The sequence below is a fragment of the Diospyros lotus genome, chromosome 8 (genome assembly GCF_014633365.1).
Source record: "Diospyros lotus cultivar Yz01 chromosome 8, ASM1463336v1, whole genome shotgun sequence".
NCBI lineage: Eukaryota > Viridiplantae > Streptophyta > Magnoliopsida > Ericales > Ebenaceae > Diospyros > Diospyros lotus.
This window is the reverse complement of record NC_068345.1, coordinates 35,231,208-35,256,678: the sequence shown is the minus strand read 5'-3', so window position 1 is coordinate 35,256,678 and position 25,471 is coordinate 35,231,208. Positions and strand designations below refer to the sequence as shown.

The 25,471-nt window shown below is 37.8% G+C and overlaps 1 protein-coding gene across 6 annotated transcripts in view; it reads right to left on the bottom strand.

The window, feature by feature from the left end:
• Positions 1 to 25,471, bottom strand: part of LOC127807532 (protein ROOT HAIR DEFECTIVE 3 homolog 2) — a 108,517-nt gene that overhangs the window by 50,106 nt on the left and 32,940 nt on the right. For 3 of the 6 annotated variants that reach the window (XR_008024726.1, XM_052345449.1, XM_052345451.1), the window contains exons 2-13: positions 13,689 to 13,755; positions 13,462 to 13,564; positions 9,082 to 9,152; positions 8,234 to 8,297; positions 8,088 to 8,153; positions 7,924 to 7,971; positions 7,754 to 7,816; positions 7,610 to 7,666; positions 3,513 to 3,671; positions 3,344 to 3,412; positions 3,156 to 3,247; positions 51 to 129 (exon numbers count right to left, since the gene is read on the bottom strand). Coding sequence is in view for 5 of the 6 variants with exons in the window: in XM_052345449.1 (XP_052201409.1) it covers positions 51 to 129; positions 3,156 to 3,247; positions 3,344 to 3,412; positions 3,513 to 3,671; positions 7,610 to 7,666; positions 7,754 to 7,816; positions 7,924 to 7,971; positions 8,088 to 8,153; positions 8,234 to 8,297; positions 9,082 to 9,152; positions 13,462 to 13,564; positions 13,689 to 13,755 (938 nt within the window). In the remaining variant the exon portion in view is untranslated. Of the gene's footprint in view, positions 1 to 50; positions 130 to 3,155; positions 3,248 to 3,343; positions 3,413 to 3,512; positions 3,672 to 7,609; positions 7,667 to 7,753; positions 7,817 to 7,923; positions 7,972 to 8,087; positions 8,154 to 8,233; positions 8,298 to 9,081; positions 9,153 to 10,677; positions 13,432 to 13,461; positions 13,565 to 13,688; positions 13,756 to 21,247; positions 21,404 to 25,471 lie in introns of those variants that run through there. The other 3 variants (XM_052345450.1, XM_052345454.1, XM_052345453.1) reach the window with 3 other exon arrangements.

Below are 25,471 nucleotides of genomic sequence, written 5' to 3'. Positions count from 1 at the left end.
AACAATTTCTTAAGAAGAAAAAGAATTCAAATAAAAATTGCATTTCTTACTTGCAGTAATTTTGATTCCAACTGTTGTCGCTTTCCCTTTCTCACACCTTCATCGAAGTAGAAAGTCTCCATATCATATCTACCAACAAGGTGAAGATCAGAACTTTTGACACACAAGACTTGCAAGAGGCAGAGGGAGACATGATATTGAGAACAATTGAGACCTTAAGGACAATGCTATTTTGAGGATTGAGGCAGGTTAAATTTAAAGGATAAAATTCACTTTCAGGAGGCCAAATTGTTATATCTTGTGGTTTTATTTTCCATAAGAATCATGCTAGATGTACAACCATTTTGTACATCTTGAGCTACATAAGAGAGTATTATGACCAAAATACCCTGCGCCTCACGCGCCTCTATGAGGGACCTTTTTGTCATTGGTACACCTTTATGTAGCCCAAGATGTACACAAAGGTGTACCAATAGCATTTTCCTTTCCATAAACTCAGTGCATTGTGTGATAATTTGTCTTTAATTTTTCATAAGATGAACTTTGTGCGTTAATTAAATTACTTGAATGGATGGGATGCAGAAATGAAGTTGAAATTTGTGCAAGTTTGTAGTTTGGCAAACAAGGCATGAAGGGAAAATGATATAACTGCCTATCCTACACATTTTGCTTGATTAGGCTAAAATCCAATTAGTGTCCTACTCTTACTAGGGTGAGGGCTATCCATTGCCACCTTATGCATAAGGTGCCAAGGAGGAAGCAATCTAATGCCACCTCTCCATGAGAAAAACTACATGCATCTAGCTGAAGTATACACCAGCACATGCTCTCACTCAAAATGTCTGGTTGGGCAACAGAATATGTGACAAGGAAAGAGAAATAGAGAGACAACAAAGGAACCAGTGAAATTTACATAGTAGAATAGAGAAGAATTACTCAGAATAGAACAAAGAAACAAGCCAGGAGAAGGTGCTGCCTCTCTGGAGTGCTTTGGAGGCCTGATTCCAAACTTGGAAGTATGATAAAATGTATCTTCTCCCTAGCCTTATTCATGCATTTGTTATCTTGCCAATAGACTGGATTAGGCCAGCCATGGCTCACCATGTGTGGTGTTTCTATGCCCCATGTTGATTTTTGGAGACGGATTGATTCTAGGATGAGGTTTTGCACTGATAATTGGTGTGGCATTGGCATTTATGCAATGTTGCAAGATCTTTTTATGCTGCCTAGGCCTAAGGAAGTCTTAGTGGCAGGAGATTTTATATCTACTCTGATGACTTTATATGGTCCCTACAATTTAGACACAATCTCCAAGACTCCAAAATGGACTTCAAAAACAGTCGTGTGCCACATGATTTTCCTATGATTTAAACAAAGGAGGACTGGGGCACTCATGGGGAACCAGTTGTCTCTTATCTCCTTTCATCCCATAGTCCTCTTTACCACCAAGGAGGGCTGAGCTTCCCATAGAAGGCTCTGAACTGCATCCCTACTTACCATTCTTACTTCTAATAACTCAAGGAAGCTGGGGCAGATTGTTTCATATCAGTGTTTCATGTGTTAAAGGAATGGTGAGTTAGTAAGTTATCTCCTCCATCATTATGAAGAAACCTGTATGTTTGGAGTCTTACATATTTCATCTCTGACAATTAGTACATTATACTAGCCTCAATATTGAACTTTTTGCATGGTTGGAACGGGATCATCCAACGCATATGCGTTGAGAGGCACTTGGGTGGTTATGAGATGTGGAGTATTTGGTGTGAGAGAAATAGGAGAGCTTTTAAAGGTGTAGACACTGGACCTTTAAAATTCGTATACTTTTTTGCTTTTGCATACACAAGTAGAATTTAGGTTCGTTTTTTGTTTTCTTTATTTTTTTTTCCCTTGCTTTTGGTCTTCCTCTCTTGATATGGGTCTGTTCCATATATGGTATTATTAGTGAACTTTTTTCTTATCAGAAAGAAAGAACAATTATTGAAAGACACATGTAAAAGCAATTTTCATCTTCTATGATGACAAAAATATTACCATGTCTAAAATATGTTCAACGCTATCTCTATAATTTATTGATCCACTATTATTGCTAGCACTGTCCAATTTGTGCATTTCTTTCAACCTTGTGTTTGCATGTTATTTTATATTGCAACCATTTCACGTTGTTTTACACCCAAACCATCACTGTAGCCAACACTTTTTGATAGTAATCAGTCTGGCACGGTGTGTTGGGCAAAATATAAGCTTAACCAAAGAGGAGGATGTTAAGGCGGATGTGCATCAATATAAGAAAAAACTGAATTAGGAACGAGGTTATCCATAACAAAGTCAGAATGGTGCCTATTAAAGATAAAGTGAGATGCAATTAAAATGATTTTATCATGTGAGAGGAAGACTAAGAGATGCCCCTATGAGAAGAGTGAATGGAATAAAAAACAAAAGTTTGCAACAAAAGAGATAGAGAAGACCAAGGAAAACATGGTAAGAAACTCTTAGTCATGACATATGAATATATGCCCCTATGAGGAGAGAATGGAGTGAAAAGAAGGTTGTACTAAAGAGATAGAGGAAGATCAAGCAAAATATGTGAGAAACTCTTAAACATGGCAAACTAACAGATGCTCCTATGAGGAGAGTGAATAGAATAAAAGAATTTTGTAGTAAAAGAGATGAAGACCAAGGAAGACGTGGTGAGAAACTCTTAGAAGTAACATGGGACATAATAGCTTTGCAAAAGATATGGTCATAAAAAGAGATAATAGATGAGCTAGAGTCCATGTAACAAACCCCACTTAGTGAGATTAAGGCTTTGTGTGTTGTTTTGACAATAATCAATATCAACTAATAACAACAACAATACTGATATTGTCAAGTAATTACACCATCTTCATGCTTGGTCCTTCCACAATCATAGAAGAATGGTTACTCAGACTAATACCCCACACATGCATATTTGCTCACACATAACGTATTGTTAAAACTAAGTGCAATATATGTAAAAAGCTCCTAACATAAATCACAACTATATTCTTTTGTTAGTTCTTTTACTTATTTGAGAGTATTGCACACCGCAGAGGTAATTGACCAGTAAAAGATTCAGCTATCAAAAATTGAAGCAGACATTTTTCAATCTTACTCACTTGGAAATTCAAACTTACTGCGAAAGATATGTTTCTAAGATTGAACTAATCTTTTTCCCGAAACCAGATACTAGACCAGTCTGAACAGCTTCCTCCAATGCCAACCACTCCTATTACAAAAGATGAACCGAGTAATTTAAACTAAATAGTGCCTCACTTGCACTGCATGGAAACAGCTCCTAACCAGAAGGCAGATGCACCAATACCTTATCAGAGGTCATGCAACTGAGCTTGTCATTGGTAATCTCTTCGCACCGCACAGTTGCAACCATGACCTAAATATCAAAAAACATAATATACAAGAAGAGAAAAGTGCCAATTGTATTCTCAAATCAAACAATTTCTTATGATCACATAGCAAGAACAAGGCGTAACCTTGTGAGTAGGAAGGTCAAGGTCCCTATTTTCTTTTATTACTCTCCATATCTGTTGTGCACTGAAAGAAAATCCTGAGGCAGGGACAACTGCCCGTCTATCACCAGCAAGCCCTCCAGGTGCAATACAATTGTAAAAACGCTGCCTCAGTTGAGCAACCTGTATAAGAAGGCACATTATGCTGCAAGCTCGTAAACTCCCTTTAAAACTATTAAGTAGAATGTGCAAACACAAAAAAGATTGATAAATTCCTGTATCACAACATCGTATAAAAGAACATATCATTACCTAATAATGGAAGAACAAATTGATTACAATTTTTATGGACATAAGAGTTTGTCCAACAACTCCGCCTGGGGATGTTATCCACTGCCGGTCCCAAACCCGGATAAAGGAGGAGGGTTGTGTTAGGTAGCCGACAGCCAACGTAAAACTTAGTCGGATGCAAAACATGAACTCTAGACAAATTATGAAAAATCGTTTGAGCGTGAACGTAACCCTTCATAGCGACACACTACACTACCCCCGTGTAATGACAAGTGAGCTAGGGCCGCTGCATCGGCGCCCGGATGTAGTGATAAATGAGCAAGGGTTCCCGCATTTGCTTGGACGGATGTGGGTAAAGAAGCTAGTCCAAAATCAAAATCAAAACCAAAATCAAAATCAAAACCAAAACCAAAACCAAAATCAAAACCAAAAACAAAATCAAATTCAAAGTCAAGGCCAAAAACAAAATCATAGATTAAGGATTGGGTCATGGAACATAGGAACATTAACAGGCAAAGCTATAGAAGTGGTGGATGTGATCATTAGGAGAAAAATTAATATTATGTGCCTTCAAGAGACGAGATGGGTAGGGAAAAAAGCAAAAACTTTATCAGAAGCTGGATATAAAATATGGTACACAGGAACTGATCGAGCAAAAAATGGAGTGGGGAATATTATGGATAAAAGCTTAATAGATGAGGTAGTGGATGTAAAGAGAATGGGGGATAGGATTATTATGGTGAAGATTAGTCTAGGAAGAATGACTATGAATATCTTTAGTACATATGCACCACAAGCGGGGTTAGGTGATGAGATAAAAGCAAAATTCTGGGAGGACCTAGAGGGACTCGTACAAATGATACCAAGAGGAGAGAAAGTGATTATAGGAGGTGACTTAAATGGGCAGGTGGGTAGAGACGGAAACGGATATAGAGAGGTACACGGAGGGTATGGATTCGGGGAAATTAATAATGAGGTAAATCTATCCTAGATTTTGCTATGGCATATGGGCTCATTATAACCAATACTAGGTTCAAAAAACGGGACGAACACTTAATCACATATAAAAATATCACCTCAAACACCAAAATAGATTACTTCCTCATGAGACAAGAGGATCGGTTATGTTGTAGGAATTGTAAGGTGATACCGGGAGAGTGTTTGACTACTCAACATAGACTTCTAGTACTTGACGTCCAAGTAAGAAATTGAAAGAGAAAAAATCACATAAAACAAAATCCAAGAATCAGGTGGTGGAATTTAAAAGGGGAGAAACAACTAATCTTCAAAGAAAAAATTAAGGGGTAGAAGGGAATGAAATGGAGAAAGACAGACAAACCAAATGTGGAAAGAAATGACTAATGCTCTGAGAAGCACGGCAAAGGTAGTCCTTGGAGAGACAAATGGTAGAGCCCCTAACCTTAAGGAGTCTTGGTGGTGGAATGAAGAGGTACAATTGAAAATTAAAAATAAGAAAACTTGCTATCAGGCGGTATATCAATGCAACAATGAAGAAAATCAAAAAAATTATAAAAAAGCAAAAAAGGCAGCAAAAAGAGCTGTTAGTGAAGCAAAGTCAAAAGCATATGAGAATCTATATAAACGACTTGATACAAAAGATGGAGAAAGAGATATATATAAATTAGTTAAAGCAAGAGAAAGAAAAACACGGGATTTAAATCAAATGAAATGCATAAAAGATGACAATCAAAATGTTTTAGTAAATGAGGGAGCGATTAAGGAGAGATGGAATGAGTATTTCACAAAATTATTCAATGATGGTGGTGACACAAGAGTTAGGTTGGGACATCTTAGTAACTCCAAAGGGAATGTGAGCTACACATTCTATCGACGCATAAGTTCAAATGAAATAAGGCAAGCTTTAAAAAAGATGAAAAATCATAAGGCAGTGGGACCAGATAATATACCAATAGAAGCATGGAAATGCATGGGAGAAAAGGGCATCTCCTGGCTAACGCAACTATTTAACGCCATCCTTCAATCAAAAAAGATGCCAGATGAGTGGAGGAAGAGTACTTTGGTTCCTATATACAAGAACAAAGGAGATGTTCAAAACTGTGAAAATTATAGAGGAATTAAATTAATGAGTCATACCATGAAACTCTGGGAGAGAGTAATAGAGCAGAAGCTCAGAAAGGAAACAAAGGTGTCAGAAAATCAGTTTGGTTTCATGTCTGGTAGGTCAACAATGGAAGCTATATATTTACTGAGGCGTCTAATGGAAAGGTATCGAGATCATCAGAATGACCTACATATGGTGTTTATAGATCTAGAAAAGGCCTATGATAGGGTCCCTGGAGAAGTATTATGGAGGGTTTTAGAGAAGAAATGAGTCAAAATAGCCTATATACAAGCCCTTAAGGACATGTATCATGGTGTAGAGACAAGGGTCAGAACATGCGGAGGGGATACTGAACTATTTACAACTACAATAGGACTGCATCAAGGTTCTGCACTAAGTCCATACTTATTTGCCTTAGCAATGGATGAACTCACTAAAGATATTCAGACAGATGTGCCATGGTGTATGCTATTTGCAGACGACATAGTGTTGGTGGATGAAACAAAAGAAGGAGTGAACACTAAGCTTGAGTTGTGAAGAAACAATTTAGAATCTAAGGGATTTAAATTAAGTAGAAAGAAAACAGAATATATGGAATGCAAATTTAGTAAAAATGCAAGAATGGATGATGTTATAATAAAATTAGAAGACCAAATCTTACAAAAAAAAGACCATTTTCGATATTTGGGATCAGTGATTCAAAAAGATGGAGAAATCCACGAGGATGTCGCACATAGAATTAAGGCAAGTTGGCTAAAATGGAGAAATGCATCGGGGGTGTTATGTGATGGTAAAATCCAATTAAAATTGAAAGAAAAATTTTATAGGACAGCTATAAGACCAGTCTTGCTGTATGGCTCAGAATGTTGGGCAGTCAAATACCAGCATGAGCAAAAGACGAGTGTAGCGGAGATGAGGATGTTAAGATGGATATGCGGACATACAAGAAAAGATAAAATTAGAAATGAAGTTATTCGTAATAAGGTAGGAGTAGTGCCAATCGAGGAAAAGATGAGAGAGACTAGACTAAGATGGTTTGATCATGTGAGAAGGAGACTAAGAGACGCTCCTGCGAGGAGAGTTGATGAAATGGAACAATTAGTCACAAAAAGAGGTAGAGGTAGATCCAAGAAGACTTTGGGAGAGACATTAAAATTTGATATGAAATATATGGATCTAAATGAGGATATGACAAAAGACATAAATACATAGAAGTCTAGAATTCATGTAGCCGACCCCACATAGTGGGATAAAGGCTGGATATGTTGTTGTTGTTGTTGTTGTTGTATAAGAGTTTGTCCAGCCCACACAATGACACATGCTACTAAATTTTCTTCTGCACAATTAACAGATACTTGCAAAATTTCAGAGTGAGCCTCTATCCTTCTGAACACCTCAAACTTGTTTTAGAATCTCAACATGGTGAATCACAATCAAAATCATAAGAGCTGTGGTACTTTAAGACATGTTAATGTCTTCAATTCCATAAAATACTTTATATTGTCCGGGAAAACATTTTTTTATAAGAGGTCAGTATCTTGAAACTTTTACATGACATGGCTAGTCAGTAAAGGCCTGATCAACAAAAAAAACAATCATTGACTAATTTATAGATGGCTTATCAAGGACCAGAACATTAACACTACAACAAAATATTTGTATACAATTGAGAACTCATAAGAAATAATGATGGAATCATAAAAAAGTTAAGAGGCTACAGTAAGGCAGCAGATAATGAAGGATTCACCTCCTCTTTAAATTGTTCTTCCCTCTCCTCATAACTACATAAAGCAGTAATCTCAACCTTCATGGCCAACAAAAGATAGTCAGAAAGCAAAGGACACATACCCATCACTAAGAGAGAGAGAGAGAGAGAGAGAGGATATCTTGCATTGAAAAATTCACTAAGAGGTGTGTTATTATAAGCCTGGGGCTTAGAAACTGCATTCCATATCTGCAAAATATCACCAATGGTGGGACAAACAAAAATATTATTGGTCATATGACACATCTCAAAGAGGAGAGAGTGAGAGAGGAGGGAAGGGCATAGCACGGTTGTACCTTCTGAATATCTTCACTAAGAATAGGCTTCAAATGTTCCAGTGGAGTCTACATGCAAAAATCAGGTCAAAAGAATGGTTTAAACTTAAACAGAGAAGTATATTTAGAGGCAGGAACCATGTCTTGCAAGAAACTCCAAGAAAGCCAACTAATGAGTACCATACCTTGGTTTTATCACGTATTACAAACATAAGTGTAGTTTTGCGAGGACTAAATAATCGCGCCATGACCTACATAAAAGCAAATAGACTCTGATATGACTGCAGAACCAAATATCATGATTAGCTGAGAGAAACATATAAGGCAGTACCTGAAATACTGTTTTTAGGAGTGGTTTGTTAGCAGCTTGCTCCCTACCAATATCATGGCACCACCTGCAATCACATATTGCACCATCCAATTGTTAATTGATGTAATCACCTGATCCCACCATGACAGGTGAAAATGAAAAATAAATAAACTTAAGCTCATGACCAAGCATGGCAGGAAAAGGGAGTTCAGCAATAACATATAATGAAAACGGCGGGAGTTTAAATTTGTTCATTTAAGAGTTTAAGCATGCACCTCATTGTATTCGATGTGACATCATAGTAGAATTATCAAAAACTAATTCAAGCTACTCTCTTATGATTCCAGCTAAGCGAAGCTAAATATCAAGCAGAGAAATCCAGGCTGACTGGTCTTTGTGATAGAGAAGATGTAGTCACCTGATATAGACACGCAACTGCAGAACACTATGTCTAAACTCAATTTCAATTCCAGGCATCAGATACTGGAAGCATAAACTTCACCTAATTCAGATGCAACCAGCCTGGTGCAAATAATGCAAGATTTATGCTGATAATATTTAACTTTATTAATTGGAAATATTAGGAACTTAAAAACAACAATACAGCTTACAATCAATGCCTGATTCTAATTATCTACCAGTTCAGAGTAAGCAAGAATAGCAATTTTCTAAACAGTATGGATTGGGCTTCAAACCCCTAAACCTAAAGTAATCAGAATTGGTCAGGTCTTAGCCCATTTTTACATACAAGTTTAGCTCAGTCTAGGACAAACTCACATCAATGTTTTTTATGACAATCACAAGACAGAGACATCTATCTATCAAGAAAGAATATATACAAGCACTTCACAATGAACTTGAATACTCACATATTTATGAGTACAATGTCTGAAATTGCCAGAGCAAACAGAGCACTTTGTTTCTCAAATGCAGTATCATCCTGAAAATGACAAAATTCCTCACTCTAAGTATAAGACCGGACATGAGATAAGCCAAGCATTTAAAGGCAACTTTCTTTAGTCTTCTCAAAAGATGCAGACATGATAACATGTGCCCATGCACAGACAGACACATTTTTGTTTAATGGCATAAGAACCAAGTAAATGCCCAAAAAGTTAGAAAATAAGAAACAACAGAAATTTAATAATCTTCACCACCTTCTCTCTTTACAAGAAAATAAAATAAACATACATAAGAAACCTCAATGACTTCACTCCTCTTTCTCTTTCAGTAATTACTAACTTGGTTACTCCATTTTGCATATAGCATGACAAGTCCCTTACAACAAAAGATCCATATGCTGATCCCAAATATATGTCAGGATCAATGTTATCAAATGGTTAGAGCATACAAATAAACAAAACAAAAAAAACAGCCTTAATACATCTCAAGAAGCTCAACTTAACATCAAGGCCTTTCCTTCACCTTAAATTGGCTGTCTGGGATCTGAGTCCTCTCCTCTATTAAGTTCTTGCTAGCATTAAAAAAAGTTAAAGAACTAATTTTGCCAAATGAATCCTGGCAGAAAATCTAGTCCAATAATTAGGAAAGTAAAAGGGATGGAAAAAGAACCTTCTATAAATTTTGGCCTAACTCCTGTATCCTATAGATATCTGTCGCACTTGTCTCCTGCTTTGTAACACCCCGTTCCTAGAGCATGCTTTTCGTTGCACATTGTGAGTATTATTTTTTATATTAAAAATGTCACACCCAAAAACAACTTAATTCTCTTGCAAAATCCCTTTATTGCCCTCACTATAGGCGACAAATCATTTCTGCACAGAACATAGTCTAGGTCGAGCCTAAGTGACATGAAATAATTGAAAATTAAGTCGAATTGAAATTATTACATGCACAAATTGGGTTTGTCCAATTTAGGAAAGTCTAACAAGAATTTTAGGAAATACAACGTACTAACAGAAATAATATTAAGAATCCCCTTCCATCCAACTACCCTCTCTTTCCCCTTTGACTTGCTCAAATCATCTTTTGGCAGGTGGGAATATGCCTGGTTAGCTGGTGAACTACCCAATGACACCTCCAAAACATTTTTTTTTATGCATAGGAACAAAAACTGGTATGCATTACTTCCTACGCCCATTATGCCAAGCAAGGTGATGATCGCCAGTTATCATTTATTAAGAAAACCTATGCCATTTGGTTCAAGGAAAACACCAATCACCCCCTTGATAAACAATGCATCCCCTAGCTACCTGCCAAGTCCTAAAGGCAATGATATGCCCATATATGTATGTGTGCCACGACATATAGGTTTTCATGCAATAAACAAAAATTTCTACATCATACTATAATATGCATGAAATCTTATGTCATGAGGTGCAATTTATGCAATATTAATGGGCATAATTGTAATAGCAAACAATTTGCAGGGAACTCTTGAAATTTTAACGAAAACAAAGGGCATCTGCACAAATATCAGAAGATAACGAGTCCAAGTACATAACCTAAAAGTGTGGGTGGAAATGCCACCTGACAAAGTTCAAGCTTTTCAGAAAATTTGTCCTGTGGCCTTTGCTTTCTCTGACGCTGCCTCTCACTGCCAGCAACGCTCTAACCACTCCCAGCCAGTGCAACCACCGTTGGCAACCGCTTCTGGCTGCTTCAGAGTCATCACCGACCACCACCACCCCTCTTCTGTCGTCAGGAGTAACAGCCGTCTCACTACTGCTTCATTGAATTCCGACCCTTTAGCCACTGGAAAACCTCCAAATCTCTCTTTCTCACCCTCCTGCTCATCTGCTCTTGTTGGGATGCTCGGAGATGAGCCTAGGCGCCCCCTTTTACAGTTTTGCAACTTCCACTTTAGCTTCCTAATTTGTTGTGCCTTCACCAATTTCTTGTCAAAATTTTGCCAAATCCTACCAATCCTTCCAATTTCTGACGCATCATTTCAACCCTTGATTGTCTCTCAATCAATTCCAATCTCCAATTTGGAAACCCAACTGATTACAAGGGATTGTCGCAATTGATTTTACGTCAATCTCTGATTCGGTTATCATTTTTATTTTTTATTTTTTATTTTTTATTTTTAAATTCATTTACTTCCCCTATCTTTTTCATTAAGGGTCGAAAATATGCACTGAAAGTATTGTTTTGCCCTCCTACATGTTATAGGTAAGGTTCATCTAGTGATTCGGTATGTATTGAATTCGTTTGTCCAAAATTCGAGTCCAAAGTCACCTTCCTAAACTGTTCGTCGTGTCTCAACAGTTATTTCTGCAATCTTCTAAGGTCGATTATTTTTTATCCAATCATTGATATTGGAATTCAAAGACACCATTGTATTCTTAGTTATGTCTACTTTGACACTTATATTTTGATTCGTCTCAACCTAAACCCGATTGAGTTTTATGTGGATCCAAAGTAGTCAACCCAACCAATTCGTCATGCATTTCAACCAACTTTAGACTCAAATAATTTTTAATCTATTCGACGATTTTTGACAAAATTGGGTCCCACAGGTTCGTCTTTATGCCATCTATAAAGCATAGTATTGGGTTCTACCCAGTTTGGTCAAATTTAATGCTCAAAGTTAGCTTCTTCAGTTAACAAAATATGGCCTATTTTATAATTTTTCACAAATTGCACTTAGGCCCATTTCTTCGTGAATTCACAGTTTGTTTCTACTGGATTCCTCCCAAGGCTCGATAATCTACCAAACTACAACTAAGCCCCCTTTCAAGTGTAATTCCAATTAATTCAAAAAATAAATTCTTTAATACCCAAAATTTCTAAAATTTTCAGATATTACATGCTTCTCTTCTTTTTTTTGCTTGGGGGAAGGGGGGCTTCCAAAGTTGATGACATATCCAAAGGAAAAACACAATGGATCACAAGTGGATTATGTTTCTTTTCCATTCTATTTCCTTTCTGGAAAAACATCCACAACAAGGCCCAAGATTCAGAGAGACTTTCTATCCAATTAAAACAAGGAAAAACCATATCAAAATATAGAAGCCAATAATATACCATCTTCAAATATTTGCAATCCAGTTCCTCTAGAACAATCCAAACAATATGAAAGTGATCCCAAGTTTACTGTGATTCCAATATGCCAAGCCAAATTGTTACAAACAAAAGGGAAACACTTTGTCCACCAACATCTACAGCACCTAGGGATCCATATACATTAGAATCAAGCCATTATTCTTCAACCAGTTATAAATCATGAAAGCTCTAGCATCAAGCATCCAATTAGAGCCACAATGAGCTATTCAAAATGACAGCTCTATAGATCAAGCCCCCTAATAAAGATTTTATCAAATACATGACTTATTATTGGGTTATCATTAACAAAGGAAAAGCAAGAGGCTTTTTACAACAGTCATTATGGTTTTTTTTGTTTGGGGGGTGTTAGGTTGATAATATGGTCCACTACAACATGCACAACATGTGTTGCCAGTTTATCAATAGCGAAGAATGAGGCAAGGATCTTTGTCACAATAATGATCTTTTTTCTTTTTTTTTGTACTGCGTATGTGTGTAAGTTGAACCTCAAAAGCAGTCAAGCTATAGAAGACAGGGTTAAGTACAAGAATGCCCTAGCAATATTGCACCCCTAAATTTAAAAGATTTATGCCTAGGTGCCACAACAACTGAAGTGCGCATTCTATTTCTTTGTCAATCACCAAATTCACTAATTCAATGGGACTTATTAACCACCATCAGTCATGGCCTCTAATGTCCAAATCAATTTTTTTAATGTATGGTATCTAAAAATCTTCATGACTGTTTGTATGTTGATGAACACCAACTCAAATTGGCCCTACCGCAGAGACATTATACACTAACAAAGGGCATATCAATCAATTTTCTTGAAAGATACAAAGCTATCCGCTGTGAGGCAACCCTCAAATGTCCTGAAAACTTATACCTTCCCAGAGGCAACAGTCCAGGATCAAATCCTATAAAATAATTAAGATGCTATGACCACCCCCACTAACCAAACTAGTGAGCACATAAATTTTAAAAATTCTTCAACAGTTCTCATGCATGACTGTAGCCAAACTAACATGGCCTAATGGGCAATGTTTCTTCCCTCAGTTTCAGATGAAATGGGACCCACAATTCCACTAGAAGAAGACTATTCCCAACTGTATTATATTAAAATCCCCATCATAACTGTTAAACACAATAGTATGAAAGGGACAAGAAGTTTCCACAGTTGAGCTCCACCTTTCAATTTTTCTATTCAGGCAATCTAAAAAGCCAAGTGTAAAGATCATTACCTCTCCTCTTTCCCTCCCATCAGTACCCTCTAAATCCATGACAACTGTGCAAGGTTCAATGCCAGCAGCCTTTGCTATCCAAATACCCTTTGTTGTTTGGATCCTGCAACCATAAACACATTGGTTATGTGCCTGTATCCTAGTGAATACTAATAACAGCAAGAGAAACAAATAAAAATTAAAATACAACAGACAGAATAATGACTAATAAAAATGAAAAACCAAACCTTCCTTTGAATGCATCCATCTCTCTAAAATTGGTGTGAAAAAGATGATTCATCAGTGTGCTCTTTCCTGCTCAAATTGAATTCACCCTCTTAATGCACTCAGAAAAAGGAATATGTAAAATGCTTTGATATAGAGATATGCACACAGACACAAACAAACAGCGAATAACCATAAAAGACTAGGAACATGATTGTGCAGACTATTTCTGTATTTCATGAAGTTGCATCTAAATAAGTGCTCAGATAGTAGGAGAGAAATCATGGTTTAACAGTAGAAACTTTGTGAATTTAACTTGAAAGGAGAAAACCATAAGAAAAGGCCAGAAACTGTAAAGCAGACCCTAAAATGATTTATTCACCTATATATCCTATAGACTATGCATACCCAAATATATAGTTCTAATGCCTTGGTGCTCCTGTCTGTAATCTTCTAATATTTCTTAAGAAGCCACCTTGAAACCTCACCCACAGATATATTTAATCCTAACTTCTGAATTTGTTAATATAAATATTACTTCTAACCTTTGGTTAGTAAAAATATTTCAGATATGAAACATATCTTGTAAAATAAATATTATAAATATACAAAAATTATAATAAATAGTGAATGCCTAATTAGTGAGAAAAATACTCATTATACTTCTTTCAATTGGACAGAGCATCAAATTCTTAATTTGTAAAATCTTTCTGCATGGTCTAATTGTCAAATATAACCTGATCAATATCACAATACTCCTACTTTCTAATAAAATATTTTTTCGCTCTTGGGGGCACTAGCTTAGCAGCATGCAAAGCCTAACTCAGCATGTCAAATTTGTACGTGTCACTGTGTATAAACCCCTGGAGGACCGGTATATGAGGACTACAACCAAATTGTTGGGATGAGCTTGGGAGGAGTTTGTGAAATATGGCCAAGCCTCATGCAACCACAATTTTACATAATGCAGCACATTGATATGCATATAATCAGCATAACATCTTTTATGTAATTTAATTTTGGATAAATTGCACTTAGATCCCTTGTGGTTTAAGCCATTTGTAAGGAGGCCCTATGTGGTTTAAAAATGTCCTTGAACATCACTGTAGTTTTCTTTTTTTTCACAGGCCCCCATCCGTTAAGTCAATATCCCAAATAGGTTGCCTTTGTTGTTGGATTTGAATTATAAAAAATTAAAGTGACTCATAATGGCCCCTATCAAATTGGTCAAAACCACAAAGGGTCTGGGGAATTTAATATAAAACTATAGGGGCCCAATTGGTGCTTTTTTTTTTTTTTTTTGATAACCCAAGTTCCAAGCTTTGCCTGACTAGTCCTAGGAGAAAGCGGCGCTCCCCCTTAATTTGCCATCTAGGTAAATCCAAATACGATCACAACCTATACACACTCGAGTAAACATTCAGGAAGCGACTGTCCTCCCTGTGAACCCCCCTTTACGTCATGTGGACAGAACCCCCAAAGGGGCAACAAAGAGCACCAAGACCTTGTCTGTCACGACCTTGGGTGTTATAGGGGCAAAGTTGTAATTGAGTTACAATTACAGTTAAGGGGTATTTTTGTAATTTGGTTACAGCACATGGGTGTTGTTATTCTATTATTTTCCTTTTTTTTCTTGTAGCTTAGATGGTTAGAGAGCTTTGTTTGGTAGCTAAGTGAGGCTATATATATATATTGCCTTAGCTGTAGGAATGGGATATACTTGAATTGTTAATAAAACCCTCATTCTCTCTCTAAGAATTCTCTCAAATCTCCCTCCCATTTCTCTCTTCTGTTCTCCCTCAATTCTCTCTAATTTCTCCCCTATTCTTCTTCAATTTTCCCTCTATACATTCTATTCTTGACCTTCATTCAATCGAATCCTTCCGATTGCCAATTTCAGCCCGTTATGAACCCTAGATTCATGACAAATGGTATCAGAGAAGTCCATCATTGGCTGTGGTTTTGATTCGAGTTCCGACGGTGATTATCGGTGAGTTCCTACGGTGATTATCGACTGTTGATAGGCGATTGTTTCCAATTCGATTCGGAGGATATTAAGATCAATAGTGAACGAGAGAGAGCAAAGCAGTTCTCGCCAACTGCATCAATTAATCCTAAGCAGTTCAAAATTGAAAGATGAGTAGTGTCAGGAGGTGACAATTGGAACTCGGGCAATTCTTGTCTAATGTTGAAGGCGAAGTGGGCCAAGGGAATTTCGACAGTGGCTCCAAGAAGATTGCAGCAGAGCTAGGGTTCTTCGGCCACATCGGTGATTGGGTGATTCGATTCTAGGCGATTTTTGGCTGAACCTCGAAATTTGATTCTGCTGCCTGAGGAGGAAACTGTGGTAGCAGGATCGGCTTGAGAAGGAACAACACTTGCAATTCGCGACTCCTAGAATTAGAGTCGGAGGCAAGTTAGGATGCTAAAAGCAACTTTGAAGGACCGAGGGAATCCCAAGAAGTTGATTGTCAGCGGATCAATTGCCGACGGTTGTTACAACGTTCAATCCAGGAAGTCACGACTAGTGTAGGAGTTCCGAGTGAACACGAACGGCCAGGAGGTCACGATTTGGACTTGGGAGTGTTGTGATGCAATGGATTGGACTCGGGGGTGTCCCAATACAGCGGGTGTTGCGATTTGGACTCAAGAGAGGGTGTACCTATTGAATTAACAGTGAGTTCTAGTGATTTTGGAATCAGAGGCAATCGCAATTGGGCTGGGAGCCTTGGACAGTGATTGAGTTGAGAAGAACCGCCATTAATTTCTGAAGGGGAAACTAGGCTAATTTGTTCCGACAATGCCTTCGGTGAGCATGGAAGGCTATCGATTAAGAATTAGCTGCAAGTGGAGAAGCCGAGCAAAGTAATTTTGGCTGGAATTGAAGACGACACAAGCTAGGAGAGTGTCGACGGTGATACCGAGTTGAATCTGAAGTCAAATCAGAGTGGCGCAGCAAGTATTGGATCGGAAACGAAGCGAAAGTGAAGGTGGAAGCGTGAATCACTTTCAGATTAGGTTGTCAAATGTGAAGGTGAAACAGAGCGACCATCAAAGGTGGAACAACAAGGTGAATTGCTGTTGTTTTTTCCGAGTTGCTATGGTTGATCAAGAAGGGGAGGTGAGTGTAGGAGACTTTTGCAACAGGCGAGCCAGAAGGCGTAATCAGATCTGCTGCCTAGCAGTTCATTGTGCTAGAGAATTAAAGATTGCTAACTGTGGTGAGGCGATCGCGTGTCCTAGGAAACTGTTGTAAAGTGGAAGAGTAGGTTGATTGAGGCTAATTTCCGAGCTGGGAAGTGTGGGTCAGCAAGCTGAAGCACAACAACAAATTCCAGCAAATGACCCTCGGCTGCTAATTTCAGAAGCATGTATAGAACTCCCATTCCTTAGCCGTCGAAGTATGTTGTTGGTGAAAATTTGGCCATGGGTAACAGTGCATATATGAGACCATTGGAGTCTCAAGTATGTTGTTGGTGAAAATTTGGCCATGGGTAACAGTGCATATATGAGACCATTGGAGTCTCAATTGCAACAGAAGAATTCTTCGTTTTCAGCTGGAATAGAGCCCCAATGGCAGCCAAAGAAGGCTGCATTTTCAGTGAGGTATCCTACTCATGCAGCTAGGGGCGGCAGTACATACATGAAGCAGAATGCTTCATTTTTAATTGGAATGGATCCTCTATGGTAGCCAAAGAAGGCTGCATTTTCAATTGACCAGAAGCATCAAACATGGGGAAAGGATTTTGAGAAGGAGATGAACCACGGGGACAAGGAAAAAAGAAGTGGGATTGATGAAGAGTGCGAGGAATTTGGTAGTATGTTCTGCGAGAAGCTACAAGAGTTTGTGATGATACTAATCGAGAAGAAGTATCATTACAACTTCCTCGCTGAATACTTCGATGATTATTGTGGGAATTTTAACAAAGACGAATTCCTTAAAATAGAGCCGTTGAAAGAGAAATTGAGGAGGCAGGAAGCAGATTCATTGCTCACCTCCAATGTTGAGCAGAAGAAGTATACCGGTTTAGGCAAAATTGACAAGGAAGATGCCAACTCATTACCCTCGTTGGCTAGTCCATGGGCTGAAGGAATTGGGGGTGTTTCAAATCAGAAGTTTGTGGGAAATGGAATAGCATTGGATCGAGAAAATCTAACTAAAGGACCTACACAGATATTGGGGTTGGAATCCTTCCTCCTATTTTGGACCTACCAAAAGCTAAGGATTCTTTGGCTTGGGGTAAAATAGGCAACAAGAAGGTGGAGAGGGCTGAGGAGTACATGGAAGAAGAGGGTGAGGAAGAGGAATTGGAGAATGGCAGTCTCTCAAGCACTCTTACTAGTGCTGAGACACTTCATTCTATTGATTTCTGGAAGCAGTAGAAGAAGGAGCCAGAAAAGCCTCTTCACCAAGTACTTGAGGAGAAGGAACAAGGGATTGCACCGGGCATCTTGCTGGGAACATCTCTGATAGAAGACCCATAAGACCCATACAATTTCGTTACCAAAGACGAAATAAGCAAAGGCAAATTAGTAATAAGGGAGAGGGAGAAAGAAACAAAAGCGGTTAAAGGGCATTATGGGGAGAGCAAGCAGGTGGCATGTGCGTACAACGGATTCTGTTAGAGGAGCATAGCTAGTGCAACATATAAATAGGGAAGATAGTAGAATAGAGAGGCATTCGGGAGTAAGGGAGATATTGGGAGAGTGTGGACCTCTCGAAAGTTCATTTTCCTTCATTTACTTACTTTTTCCAATGTAATTCTCTTCATTTTACAGTAAATCAAGGTAGATTATCTTCAGTAATCTATCATTCACATGTATGTCATTGGCACAGGCACACAAGACAAAGCAAAGGATGGGGTTGTAGGGGTGACGGCACATTTGGAACCATTTTTAACGGCACTAAAGAAGAGGTGGATGGCTAAAATTGGTGTGGCAGCAAGACATAATGTTGTTGTTGATGAGGAGAAAGAAAAGAGAAGGCAAAAGGAAAGGGAAAAACAAGATAAGAAGAAGGAAAAGCGAAGAAGTAACCACTGGATGAAGATGGACATTAGATAAAGAAGCAACGGCTAGGTGGTAATAAGTTTCTTAGGGACAAGAAACATTTCAAGTATGGGAAATTGTCATGACCTTGGGTATTATAGGGCCAAAGCTGTAATTGAGTTACAATTACAGTTAGGGGGTATTTTTGTCATTCGATTACAGCACATGAGTGTTGTTATTCTGTTATTTTCCTTTTTTATCTTGTAGCTTAAGTGGTTAAAGAGTTTTGTTTGGTAGCTAAGTGAGACTATATATATATATTGCCTCAACTGTAGGAATGGGATATGCTTGAATTGTTAATGAAACCCTCATTCTCTCTCTAAGAATTCTCTCAAATCTCTCATTTCTCTCTTCTGCTCTCCCTCAATTCTCTCTAATTTCTCCCCCATTCTTCTTCAATTTTCCCTTTATACATTCTATTCTTGACCTTCATTCAATCGGATCCTTTTGATTGCCAATTTCAGCCCATTATGAACTCTAGTTTCATGACACTGCCTCCACAAGAATTTGAACCTCCGATACTCACTTTAACCTCCTAGTACTTTACCGCTGCGCCATGCCCGTGGGGCCCTAATTGGTGCATTTGACTTGATGGATGGAGGGTCTATGCAAGAAAGAAAAACCATACAGAATTTCAATGACATTCTAAACCACAAGGGGTTTCCTTGAAAATGGTTCATCCTACACAGGGCCTCAATGCAATTTTATCCTCTCTTTTTTCTTTCTAATTATGTCTATAGATTGACTAATCCCCTCAATAGTTCTTATTTTTAACTCTATTTGCAGATTAACTAATCCCTCAATGGTTCTTATTTTTAACTCAGAGTAATCCCCTCAATGGTTCAAGTGTTGAAATGTATTCCTATTTATAGCTAGTCCCAAGCCCAAAAAGAAGATGAGGGTTGCGTTAAGTAACTGATAGCTCACATAAAACTTGTCAAATCAAACATCATGAGTTGCAGACAAATAAGAAAATCATTGGGGTATAACCCTCTTAGTGAGGAGTTGTATTACCCAAGTGTAGTGAAAAATGCACTAAGATCGCCACATTTTCATAAACACATGTCAGTAAAGAAGTTAGTCCAAGGACAAATATTAAGGATCATGGAACATTCAAATACTAACAAGAAAATAGAAGCGGTGGACATGATGATCAAGAGAAGAATTCATATTATGTGCCTCGAAGAGATGAGATGAGCTAGAGAGAAGGCTAAAATGTTGATAGAGCAGATATAGTTGTTGTACTCAGGAAAGGATCATGCAAGAAATAGAGTGGGAATTATTATGGATAAGACATTAAGACTTTAAAGGATGGGCCAGCAGATGTGAAGAGAATAGGAAACATGACTATAGCAATTAAAGTCACTATAGGAAAAGAGACCAAATATTATTGATAGGGTACATTGACTGTACACCCTCTAAACTATAAAACTCGCTCAATCAGCCCCTAAACCTTCAAAAAATAGCTAACACCGCCTCAAAGGGCCTAAGTTCAGGGGGTGTCATTGCTAATTCAGGGTGTCATGGTTAATTTTTTAAAAAAATTAGGACAAATTAGGTAAATTTTAAAATTTAAGTGGTGTCTAAACCAAATGACCAAAGTTCAAGGGATGTTTGATCAATTTACCTTTATTAGTACTTATGGATCACAAGATAAGTTAGGAGAAAAGATAATGATCAATTTTGGGAAGGATTTAGAGGGCTTGGTGGAAAAATTAAAGGAGAGAGAGGAAGTAACTTAAATAGATGTGGGCAAAGACATGAAAGGGTATAGATGTTGCATTTTGCCTCTTCAATGTTATTAAATCTGTTGACACAACCACATTTAAATCCTGTGTTACTCACCTTTTCAAAACTTGGTTCGATTTCTTGTGGTTGGATGTCACCCTTTCTTAGGAATTTGAACATCAAAAGACATAGCAGGGAACCTGCAATACCCTACATCTGGCTTTCAGCATGTGGCATAGGTCACTGAACTCATTGTCCTATCTTCTTATTATTGCTTATAGGGACTATGCAACTCATTTCATAGCATTTCCTTCTTCATTTTTCTTTATATTGCTTCATGTACCTGAACAGTTGACTCGTCCCTATCCAACAACCATTTAAGACACTGGTTTGGTAAAATAACATGTGCAAGACAGCCTCACACCTTGAGATAGGTCAAAGTAGGCTTCTTTCCTCTCTATATTTCTTACTAAGTGATGGTCATCTTTCTTGAGGAACATGATTCAAAATATGACATCAAGAGTGCAGAAATATTTGAGAAGAAGAACTATCTTTCTTTATTATTCTGATTAGAATAAATATACATAATACAATCTTGACTTTAGGAAACCTACAACTAATTAGGAAACCTAAACTGAGAAGATACATCTATACTAATTAGGTAACTTACAGCTACATAAAAAGATTTATTCTTTACACAAAAAAGGAAACACATTGACTTTACAGAATTTATAGAATAAGGAATCTTCGCAATTAGGAGACACACTAATTTAGACAGCTAGAAAAGGATCAATTAGTCAGCCACCTGCAATCTCCACACCCCTTCAAGCTGGGCTGAATATATTGTTCAGACCAAGTGTGCAACTCAACTCTTCAAATGTTTTCCTTGGCAATGCTTTAGTGAAAATGTCTGCAATTTAGCTATTTGTAGGCTATAGATGAATAGGAATACCCTTTCTTCCAACTTCTCTTTGATGAAGTTCCTGTCAATTTCCACATTTTGTTCAGTCATGGTGCATCGAATTCTTTGCAATGCTAATAGCAGATTGGTTATCACATAGTGTAAGAACAGTAGCAAGCAAAGACTCCTTGTCCCTTTAGCTTATTCTCTATTTATAATCTCATAAATTACAGCGGAGGAATCTTAAACAAAAGGAAAGAATACAAAAGTCATCCTAATTACAACTCATATACACAAAAAGTCATCCTAATTGCCTCTATAGAATCTGCCATTTACAGCTGTAACAACTGTCTGCTTGACTTATCCCTTGATTGTGATATTTCCAACACTTTCTATTTCCCCTTTTTATTCCAACACTCCCCCTCAAGTTCGTGAGTGGATGTCCTCCATTCCCAGCTTGCTAATTGGTTTTCTGATGTCATATAAGAGATAGTGATCAGTCCACTATCAATTTTCTCTTTGATGAATGTTTGTCCACTTCTACATGCTTCATTCCATCGTATTATACTGGATTGTGTGCTATACTAATAACTGATTTGTTATCACAATATAGATTCATCGATCCACTTTCAATCCCTAAATCCTTTAGCATTTTTTTGATCCACAAAAGCTCACAAACCCCTAGAGCCATAGCACGAAATTTTGCTTCTGCACTTGACTTGGCTACCACATTTTGCCTTTTGCTTCTCCAAGTAACCAAATTACCTCCTCAAAAAGTGCAATAGCTTGTAGTTGACCTCCTGTCCATGAGAGATCCTACATAATCAGCATTAGTGTATCCTTTTATTATCATATTACTTCCATTTTTGAATAAGAGTCCCTTTCCTAGAGTAGCCTTTAAGTACCTAAGAATTCTCTGAACTGCTTGTAAATGCTCCTCCTTAGGATCATGCATGAATTGTCTAACTACTCCCACAGCATAAGCAATGTCAGGTCTAGTGTGTGAAAGATAAATCATCCTTCCTACTAACCTTTGGTACGCCCTTTATCAATGATTATTCCCTCCTTGCAGTCTTGGCTCATTCTATGATTCGGATCAATAGGTGTGCCCATTGGTTTGCATCCAATGGTACCTGTTTCCTTGAACAGGTCAAGAATATACTTTTATTAGCACATAAATATCCCTTGTCTTGAATAAGCTACTTCAATTCCAAGGAAATATTTCAATTTCCCCAACTCTTTCATTTCAAATTCTCAAGCCAATTGTGTTTTCAGCCTCAGTTTTTCTTCTTCATCACTCCCAGTAACTATAATATCATCAACATATACCAATAGGACTGTAATCTTGTCCTTACTTGAGTGTTTCACAAATAAAGTATGGTCACCATGATTTTGCTTATACCCGAAGTGCATCATAGCCTTAGTGAATCTTCCAAACCAAGCTCACGGAGATTGTTTTAGCCCATACAAAGCCTTCTTCAGTCTGCATACCTTATCGGGGCCATATTTGTCATCAAAGCCCAGTGGTGGCTCCATGAACACCTCTTCTTCTAAGTCTCCATGGAGAAATGCATTTTTTACATCATACTGTCAAATTTCCCAACCAAAATGAACTATTAGACATAATAGGAGTCTTACCATGTTCATTTTTGTCACCGGTGCAAATGTCTCCTGGTAATCCACCCCATAGATTTATGTTTAGCCCTTTGCAACTAGCCTGCTTTGTACCATTCAATAGTCCCATTTGCCTTAAATTTAACAGTGTAGACCCATTTGCAGCCCACTGCTTTCTTTTCCTTAGGGTGCACCACCATCTCCCATGTCTCATTTTTCTCCAAAGCTCTCATTTCCTCCTCCATGGCATATGTCCAATTCCTGTCCCTTAAAGCATCATATATGGTTTTCGATATTTGGATTGAGTTTAAGGTGGAGAGACAGCTTTTGTGCTAGGAGGATAGTCTATGTGAGGAGATGAAATGGGCTATAGGATGTTAGGTACACTTTCACGTCCCTTTTCTCCAAGCAATAGGAAGATAGAGATCACAGTTTGATATAGTGCTGTCAGTTTCAGAATTGAACAAGTTCAGAGTGTTTGCATTACCTAGACTTGAGAGTTGATTCTTAGACTTGCTTGAGTAGTTGTGACGATTGAATTTTCCTTGAATATTGCTTTAGTGTCTTTAAAGGGTTATGGGTTTGCACCTATTCATGGACATTAGCAGTGCCAATGGTAGGTTCGGGAACATTGGTAGTGTCATTGGTAGATTCAATGGCATTGGTATGGTCAAGAACATTTGCAGTGTCATTAGCATGTGGTTTAATGTAATTGGCAAGTTCAAGGACCTTCGCAGCGTCATTGATAGCTTTAATGATGTCAATGTCACCTGCTATAACGTTCTTTGGGGCAATGATATCTGTTGTTTCTGCAATCCGGTTCATTGTTTCTGGAGTGATAACACTGGGAAAGGGTTGAGATGATGATGGTTTATCAGAAAGGTTTGTATTTAGGTCATTTAGTTTGAGAAAGGGAATGGAACCTGAGCACACGTCTTCATTTCTAGATTGCTCCCCTTGAAGATAAGTGAGGAGTTCTGTAGAAAGGTTGGGACTCATGAAACGTGACATCAAGAGAGACATAGGTGCATTGACTAGAAGGATCATAACATTTGTAACCCTTTTTGGTAGAAAAATAACCAACAAAGATGCACTTTTGTGCCCTAGGGTCTAATTTAGATCTAAGTCTTGTGAATATGCACGAAAGCAACACAGCCAAATATTTTTGGGGACAGATTTCTAGTAGACACAAGATCTGGAAAATGGTTGGACAGAGTATGTATGGGACTGAGATTGGCTAAGACTTTAAAAGGAAGACGATTTATGAGATAAGTAGTTGTTAAAACTAATTCCCCCTATAGGAATTTTGGAGCATTGGACTAAAAAAGAAGTGCTCGAGTGACTTCTAAGAAATGACGGTTTTTCCGTTCTGCCATCCCATTTTGTTGTGAGGTTTCAACACAGGAAGATTCATGCACAATACCCTCCTTGATAAGAAAGGAAAGGAGAGTTTGATTGAAATAATCCTAGGCATTATCTGAGCGAAGCCTTCTTATTCTTGCTCCAAACTAAGTAAAAACCATTTTTTGAAATTGAGGAAGCAATGAACTAACCTCAGATTTGTCTTTCAACAAAAAAAACCAAGTAATCCTAGTGCAATCATCAATAAAAGTAACAAACCACCTAGCCCCATGAATATCAGAAATCTTTGCGGGCCCCCAAATATCAGAATGTATCAAGATAAAAGGCTTAATGCATTTTATTGAAGTGATAGGAAAGGAGGTAGACAATGTTTAGCAAATTAACACACTTCATATTAAAAATCTGACATAATTAGACCATTAAACAATAATGGATACATATGTTTTAGGAGAGGGAAAGGGGGATGACCAAGACGAAGATGATGTACCCAGATCATTTGTTTATTAGCTGTGGCTACAAGAGCTTAGGAGAAATGAAACTGGGTTCCTTTATTTGACCGATGTCCAAATTCTCGAGGTAGTACAACCCGTCACACTTTCTAGCAAATCCCTGGGACTTGATCCTGAAATACACAATGAGAGTCGAAGAATGCTAGTTTGCAATGAAGGTCTTTAGTGATTTTTTGGACAGAGATCAGATTAGTTGAAAGATGAGGGATATGAAGGACATTGGTAACAGTTATGGAAGGGGTAAGATGTAGACCTCCTTGTCCAGCAATAGCAGTAGGAGAGCCATCAGCTATAGTAATTTTCTAGTGTCCTTGGGTTGGTTTATATGAATCAAAGAGAGAGATATCATAAGGCATATGATCAATAGTCCCGGAATCTACAACCCATCTACCTATTTTAGTATGTGATGCTTTAAAAGAGTCAATCATAAGACACATACCACTTTTGACAATGGAACAAGAACATGTAAATTTGTCGAGAGATTCAAGGAGACGTTTCAATCTTTCAATATCTTCTTTGTTGAATTCTGTGGATTCCTCCATGTCTGCCTGAGGAGTGTTAATTAGTGACTGCTCTTTGTTGGCCACATTAGCTTGGCTGCTCCCTTGGCCCTTGAATCCTTCTATCCGTGCCAGAACTTGGG